At 42.4% G+C, this 8,819-nt stretch overlaps 1 protein-coding gene across 1 annotated transcript; it reads left to right on the top strand.

Annotated features, from left to right (window-relative positions):
• Positions 1-3,347: 3,347 nt before the first annotated feature.
• LOC148916959 (uncharacterized) lies at positions 3,348-8,819 on the top strand. The gene is given in 4 exon segments (XM_089052839.1): positions 3,348-3,589; positions 3,591-4,552; positions 4,555-6,419; positions 8,745-8,819. Coding segments are annotated over 4 exon segments (3,144 nt in total).

Raw genomic sequence — 8,819 nt, 5'->3', positions numbered from 1 at the left:
AAATGAGGAGTTACCTAATTAAATTAGGATTTGATCTGATACCTACCACGATTAGGGATTTGATTTACCCCAACTAATCAAATCCCTAATTAATCAAATCAATTCCAAATAGGGGAGGAATAATTCCCTTTCATCTATGGAATTATTCCTCTGAAACCCTAATCTCCGAGACCATTATAAATACTTAGCTACGCACAAAGGTCAAGGTACGTCTAAATTCCTCTTGAAACTCTCAGAAATTATTTCGACAAACCCTAGCCACCACTTTCTTTCTCTCTCGACACAAGGCTCGCCACCACACACGGCTTCGGCTACCAGGTTTTCCTTGAAATACCCAACCTAACTTAGGCATCGGAGGGCCTTTGGCCAACACCCTCGGGTGTGGTCCTTTACCCTGATCTGTTTTGTAGGGAGAAAGAGAAGTGGAGAAGACGAAGGAATCTTAGGACGAATATTCTAGTGGGACGAAATTTGCTGCCACAAATTGGTGCTTTCATTGAGAGCACGAGATATATTCAAAGCGTGCTCCAAATCCATCTTTCACACATTTTTTCAAACAACCATGGTTGATACAAGGACGTACAAAGAGTAACGCCACCACGACGAGCCCATCTCATGGTTTCGTGGTGGAAATCTCAATGCAACCGCACGGAATCATGGCTGCCAACGCCTTGCGATCGCCGTCGATTATCGGAGTGAATCGCCTCATTGTCATGCCATTAGAGCACGGCAGCCATACCACTTAACTACGGACTAGCTGCACAGCCACGGCTACTCGCGTTGTCCCGGTCTTGGAGCAGATCCATTCTCTCTCTCCTCTGCGATCACACTTGACATATGCACTGTATGCGCGTCTAATGGAGCCTTGGCCCACATGCCGTTGGGCCCAATGTAGACCACTCTACTTGACCCGCGATGTGGACCTTAACTCACTGTTGATCGGCTCACCACATGAAGGTCGATGATCAAAACAACTGATTGGCCAGCTACTCAGGCAGATCAGCACTTGAATCAAGGCCCCAACCTTGGACCCCGTGACTAGGAGAGGAGGGCACACGAGCATCTTGGTGAGCAGTTCGAGAGGTCCCAGGCTGGTCAAGCAGAGGCAAACCGGCAGGGAGAGAGCGAGATAGTGCGGATGAGACGCAGACAGCTGCGAGCCGTACTATGAGCCATTCGAGGTTAGGTCCTAGGACCAATATGCTCAAGAGGCTAGGCCCACAATCCAATGTTCGTGCTCGCTTAGGTCCACAAGGAGCTCGAGTTCATGAGTGGTCGCGGCGACAAGCTGTTGAGGGATTTTCCCAAACTCAACCTTCTCTCTTGCCCCACGGGCAGGGCAACCAAGGGATCGACCATTGGGAGCTGGAGAAGAAGGTAGCCAATCACGCTCGAGGCACCGAAGACGTCGACCTGAACGACCTTCCTTGGGAGCAGAGGATGACGATGGACACCCACTAGCCCGTTCGAGGTCCAACACGCGACGACAAGCTATGGAGGGGTCCTCCAAAACTCAACCTTCTCTCCTGCCCCACCGGTAGGGCAACCAAGGGGATCGACCCTTGGGAGCTGGAGAAGAAGTTAGCCAATCACGCTCGAGGCACCGAAGATGTCGACTTGAACGACCTTTCTTGCGAGTAGATGATGACTATCGACGCCCACCAGCCCGCTCGAGGACCAACACGCGGCGACAAGCTGCAGAGGAATCCTTGCAAGCTCAATCTCCTAATCTGCCTCACGGGCAGGGCACCCAATGATAGGAGCATATTTATGCGACTTTGCTATCTTATTTCTTTGCATTTACTTAGTTAATTCCCATTTATTAGAGTGATTTAACTTATTTTCGTACTATTGTAGGTCCAGATGGCAAGATTGGCAAGAAAGGGCATTTTAGAGCATTTTAGAGCAGTTTTGGACTTGGAATGGATAGCATATGCATGGGCCAAGATGGATGGACGTTTTTTAAGTTCGAATAGGCCAGGAATGTGCTAAAAAGATGGGGAAATTAATTCAAGAATTAGCTTCTGGGAAGTAAAAACCCTAACTGATTTTATTTTATTTTACCTTATCCTAATCCTATTCGACCTAAATTCCAGCTGGAAAAGGGGGGGATTAATTTCATATTAGGAAACCTAAAAACCCTAATTTCGTGGTTTTCTATTGGGCCCTATAATTCCTAAAGAAATCTGCCAAATAAAACCCTAATTTCGTGGGTTTCTGCTGGGCCCTTTTACCCTAGATCTACCATATATATAAAGGAGGGGTTGCCGCAGGAGAAGGGAGTTCTTTTGGTGCCGTAGCAAGAAAGGAGAAAGGGAGAAGAAGAATTTGGTGCCGAAACCTGCTGCATCCATTGGGTTTTTGAGTTCTTCCCTTGATTAGTTCAAATGTTTATTCTAGATTGCTTTTCAATTATTATGAACATGTGTAACTGAATTTCTTCTTAGTTAGAGGTGAATTCGAAGCCATGGACATATGTTTTACATGAATTGATTACTTCCAGTTATGGTTTCATAAAGTATGAATGTGATTTACTTTTCTGTTTTATTGAGAACTTATTCTTGCATGTTTATTAAGGATGCATACTTAGTTTGTATGCAGGGATTTGATGCTAGAATATAAGGGAATTTCACCTAATCGTTATGAACTTATATTCATAAGTAGTAAAAGTCACTAGTCATGATTGCGTTAAGTAAATTCTTGGCAGGAGTATCATGCTTTTCATAGTTACAATTTCCTTGTCAAGGCTTATGATTTTCATAGAACTTAATGATCTTTGATATGTATCTCTATCATGCTGTTCATATAGGGAACTTGATAAGGATAATTTGATTGCGTCGCTGAGTCCAATTCAATGAACTTAGGAAAATCTGAGAGTTAATTAGTGCATTCACAATTAATTTGGGGCTTTGTCATTCATACTTTATAGAAAGAGTAACTGGAGATCGATTTGTGTGCATATGTTCCATGTGTGGAGAAGAATCCTCTAGCTATCCCTTAATCCATATTTCATTCACAACTTAGTTGTTTGCTGCTGTCAGTTTTACTTTATTCTAAATCATCCAATTTCCCCCCAATCATTGTTCCCTTAACTTAGTTTCCAATTTAATAAGTCTAATTTGTGTTGATTAGCATCCCTCCTAATCCCCGGAATAGAACGATCCCTACTTACTCGTACTACGATTGCATAAATTATAGGGTTTAATTTGTGCGTTAGTTATTTCTCACGCCAAATTTTGGCGCCGTTGCCGGGGATTAGCAAAATTGCTAATCTTCCTTTTGTTTTCGTTTTTCTTGTGTTTCTGATTTTGTTTTGTTTTGTTTTCTTTGTTTGTAGGTACTAGTTTATGACTCGAAGTTCACACCCTATTAGTGCGCACATATTGGACTTTGACGACGATTTCGAACGAACTTTGAGAAGGAAGAGGAAGCAGCCAGAACTCAATCCCTCTAGTTCTAGTTCCGAACCTGAATCTGAAGCTGAAACGGACTTGGAAGAGGAACAAGACATGGCTGTAGACAATCGAACAATCAAGGAACTTTCAGCCTCAGGATTGGACACTGCAGTCCCTCTTTGCATTCAATACCCAGGGCAGCGCAGGTAAGACCGATGAGTTTGAATTGAAGTCAAGTTTGCTACATCACATTCCCAAATACCATGGGCTGTCCATGGAAGATCCAAACAAGCATTTGAAGGAATTTGAAGTAGTATGTTCAAGTATGACACCCATTAACGTGGATGGGAATATTTTGAAGATGAAAGCCTTCCCATTCTCTCTTATGGACAAGGCTAAAGATTGGCTCTATGAACTAGCACCTGGAACCGTCACTTCTTGGGAAAGTATGAAGAAAGCATTCTTAGAGAAATTCTTCCCAACTTCAAGAGTCATTCTTTTGAGGAAGAAAATTAGTGGAATTCAACAAGGCCCGAGAGAATCCTTTCCAGGGTACTATGAGCGTTTTAAGACGTTAGTTGCATCCTGCCCACAACATCAAATGAAGGAAGAGCTTTTAATTCAATATTTCTATGAAGGACTACTTCCACTGGAGAGACAAATGCTTGATGCTTCAGCGGGAGGTGCTTTGGTTGACAAAACACCAGTTGCTGCGAAGATCTTAATAGCAAACCGAGCTTTGAATGCACAACAATACGAAGGAGTTGGAGGGAGAGATCATACACGGCCAAGTCCGGTTAATGAGGTAAGTGCTATTTCGGAACTTCAATCTCAAATGGCTAATCTCTCTACTCTTATTTCGCAGGTTGTTGAAGGATCCAAAGTGCAAAGTACAGCCACTTGTAGCGTGTGCTCTATGCATGGACACCCCACTGATCAATGTCCTCAATTAATAGAGAATGGGGGATGGGAAAGTGCCAATGCCGTAGGTTATCAAGGCCAAAATCAACCTAGGTATGACCCATTTTCAAACACCTACAATCCGGGCTGGAGAGATCATCCAAATTTGAAGTGGAGGGAGCCTCAACAACAACAAGGCGGATATAGACAGCCACCTCCAGGGCTCTATCAAAGGCCGTTCGCACCACCACAGCCTCAACCAAAACTGCCCAATCAAATTCAGGTTCGCCATTGGATAATGATCAAATGCTTAAAGTACTAACTTCTTTGACTCAGGGTTTACAAAATCAAGCCAAAGAGATGAGCGAAGTGAAGAAGCAAATTGGGCAGATGGCGGAGTTCATGGGACAGTTTAGAGAAGAAGGCAAACTACCTAGCTCAACCATTGTCAATCCAAAAGGAGGTTTTGAAACGGCTAAAGCTATCATCTTGAGGAGTGGTAAAGAGATTGGAACCAATCCCAAAATGTCCAAACAAAGCCCAAAAGAGAACGAAAAGCTGCTGCTCAAAGAGAAGGAGGTGGACAAAGCCACGGCAAGGGAGGAACAACCCTTGCTGCAGTCCCCCAAAGCTCCTACACAACCAAACTCAGGTAAGGTTGTTCCAAATTCAACTCATTCTAACCCTATCCCACCAAATGTGCCTTTCCCTCGCAGGTTTATGCAATCTAAGAAAGAAGAGAATGAAAAAGACATCTTAGAGACTTTCAGGAAGGTACAAGTCAATATCCCACTTCTTGACGCAATAAAGCAAGTTCCAAGATATGCTAAATTCTTGAAAGAGCTTTGTACAACAAGGAGGAGGATTTCAAACAAAGAAGTGGTAAGGGTAAGTGAGAATGTTTCCGCAGTTTTGCAACGAAAACTGCCACCTAAATGCAAAGATCCAGGTAGTTTCACAATCCCTTGTGTTATTGGTAACACCAAGTTTGAACATGCCATGTTAGATTTAGGTGCTTCCATTAATGTCATGCCATACTCTATTTATGCATCTATGAACTTAGGAGAGCTTAAAAATGATGGCGTTATAATTCAATTAGCCGATCGTTCTAATGCATATCCGAAAGGAGTTTTGGAAGATGTTTTGGTGCAGGTTAACCACTTGATATTTCCAGCAGATTTTTATGTGCTTGAGATGGAGGATTCGGCCCATTCTACACCATTGCCAATCTTACTTGGACGACCTTTTATGAAAATAGCCCGAACCAAGATCGATGTGTTCAAGGGGACGTTGACAATGGAATTTGATGGCAATATCATTGATTTCAATATTTCTGAAGCTATAAGGTACCCTATTGATGATCACTCCTGTTTCTCTATTGATGCATTTGATTCTTTGGCGCAGGAATATCTCGAATCCCTAGATAGGGATATCCTTGAAACCACCATTGTTCAGGGAATTGAACTCATCAAAAATGGGGCCGAACCTAATCATGAAGAAATTGGCGAGATGGTGGCTGCCCTTGAGTCACTGCCACAATATGTTGGTAAGTCTCCAATCCCAATCCCAATTCCCGTTTCTACTAACAAGTTGTTACCTTCGGTGATTCGGGCACCCACTCTCGAGCTTAAATCGTTAGCGAATCATTTGAAGTATGTCTTCTTGGGAGATAAAGAGACTTTGCCTGTCATAATCTCTTCATCACTCACGGCAGTGGAGGAGGAAAAACTAGTTCGGGTGTTGCAAGAGTACAAAACAGCTATTGGATGGACTTTAGCCGACATCAAGGGACTTAGTCCTACAACATGCATGCATCGCATACTTCTAGAGGAGGGTGCTAAACCAACTCGAGAGGCTCAACGCCGACTCAACCCTCCAATGATGGAAGTTGTGAAAAAGAATATCATTAAGCTTCTTGATTGTGGGGTCATTTACCCAATTTCGGATAGTCGTTGGGTTTCACCGGTTCAAGTTGTACCAAAGAAATCAGGAGTCACTGTGGTAAAAAATGAAGAGAATGAACTTGTCCCCACTCGTATCCAAACAGGTTGGAGAGTTTGCATTGATTATAGGAAGCTCAACGCCACCACAAGGAAAGATCACTTCCCTTTGCCGTTCATTGATCAAATGTTTGAAAGGTTAGCCGGTCATTCTTTTTATTGCTTTCTTGATGGCTATTCGGGATATAATCAGATTGTTATAGCCCCAGATGACCAAGAAAAGACTACTTTTACTTGTCCGTTTGGTACTTTTGCTTATCGACGGATGCCATTTGGTTTATGTAATGCACCAGCCACCTTTCAAAGATGCATGGTAAGTATCTTTTCCGATTTCGTTGAGAAGATTATTGAGGTTTTCATGGATGATTTTAGTGTCTTTGGTGACTCTTTTGATGGCTGTTTAACTAATCTCACATTGATATTAAAACGTTGCATTAAAACCAACCTTGTTTTAAATTGGGAAAAATGTCACTTCATGGTAAAACAAGGCATAGTTTTAGGACATATAGTTTCAGAAAAGGGAATTGAAGTTGATAAGTCAAAAATAGGTCTTGTACGCCACTTACCCTCTCCCACTTCGGTGAGAGAGGTTCGTTCTTTCCTTGGACATGCAGGATTCTATAGACGTTTTATCAAAGATTTCTCGAAGATTTCAACACCCTTGTGCCGACTTCTACAAAAGGATGTGCCGTTTGTGTTCGATGACGAATGTGAGAAGGCGTTCAATCACCTCAAAGAATTGTTAACTTCAGCACCTATCATTGTTCCACCAGATTGGAGCCTTCCGTTCGAGCTTATGTGTGATGCATCAGATTATGCTTTAGGGGCTGTTTTGGGACAACGGAAGGACAAGAAGCCACACGTCATCTACTATGCATCCCGAACCTTGAATTATGCTCAATTGAATTACTCCACCACTGAAAAAGAACTTCTTGCTGTTGTGTTTGCTTTAGATAAGTTTCGTTCTTATTTACTTTGTACTAAAGTTATAATTTACTCTGACCATGCAGCTTTGAAGTACTTACTCACAAAGAAAGAAGCCAAACCAAGGCTTATTCACTGGATGCTTCTTCTTCAGGAGTTTGACGTGGAAATTAGGGACAAAAGAGGATGTGAAAATGTAGTGGCTGACCACTTGAGCCGTTTGGTACATGAAGAAGACCTTCTACCTATTCCAGAGGCATTCCCAGATGAACAAGTGCTGACCATTGAGGTAAGTGAGCCATGGTATGCTGATATTGTGAATTATATTGTGTCTAAACAAGTTCCAAGCACCATAACTAGGCACCAACGCGATAAACTTAAAAAAATTGCACGGTTTTATGTGTAGGATGACCCTTATTTGTGGAAATATTGCCCTGATCAAATTATTCGTAGATGTGTGCATGATTCTGAGTTTAATTTAATCTTAACCTTCTGTCACACTTATGCATGTGGGGGTCACTTTGGTACACAACGCACAGCACTTAAGGTTTTAGAATGTGGATTTTATTGGCCTACTATCTTTAAGGATGCTAGAATTTTTTGTATGACTTGTGATCGTTGTCAAAGAACGGGCAATATAGGTGCAAAAGATCAAATGCCGCAAACCCCTATCTTTTCTGTTGAGATTTTTGATGTTTGGGGTATTGATTTCATGGGCCCTTTTCCTTCTTCACATGGTTTTAATTATATCTTACTTGCTGTGGATTATGTTTCAAAATGGGTGGAAGCAAAAGCCACCCATACCAATGATTCCAAAGTGGTTGCAGATTTTAATAAAACTAACATATTTGCAAGATTTGGAATGCCACGAGTACTTATAAGTGATGGGGGCTCTCACTTTTGTAATCGGACCATAGAGGCACTACTTAAGAAGTATAATGTCACGCATAAGGTTTCAACACCTTATCATCCCCAAACAAGTGGACAAGCCGAAGTTTCCAACCGGGAAATCAAGCAGATCTTGGAAAAGACAGTTGGACCAACTCGAAAGGATTGGAGCTTGCGTTTGAATGATGCATTGTGGGCATATCGTACTGCCTACAAAACACCAATTGGAATGTCTCCTTTTCGGCTCATTTATGGGAAACCATGCCATCTTCCAGTTGAGTTGGAGCATCGTGCACATTGGGCAGTCAAGACTTTCAACATGAACATTGATGCCGCTGGACTTCATAGGAAATTGCAATTGAATGAGCTTGAGGAAATTCGGACTGAAGCTTATGAGAACGCTCATATTTACAAGGAGAAAACAAAGGCTGTCCATGACAAGATGATTCGTAGTAAAACGTTTTCTGTGGGGCAGAAAGTGTTACTTTTCAACTCTCGCCTTCGTTTGTTTCCGGGTAAGTTGCGTTCTAAATGGATTGGTCCTTTTGTTGTTACTAATGTTTTTCCCTATGGTGCAGTCCAAATTCAAAGTTTTAAGACGGGACATGAATTCAAAGTGAATGGACACCGTTTGAAGCCATACTATGAGTCTTTTGAGGAGCATGTAGTGGAGGATGTACCCCTCCATGCCATTGGCCCTAGTGAAGCTTAA

The sequence above is a fragment of the Prunus mume genome, linkage group LG5, assembly GCF_029339155.1.
Source record: "Prunus mume cultivar Tortuosa linkage group LG5, ASM2933915v1, whole genome shotgun sequence".
Taxonomy (NCBI): Eukaryota; Viridiplantae; Streptophyta; class Magnoliopsida; order Rosales; family Rosaceae; genus Prunus; species Prunus mume.
Note: the sequence above shows the minus strand (reverse complement) of the source record. Positions and strands in the feature narration are given on the sequence as shown.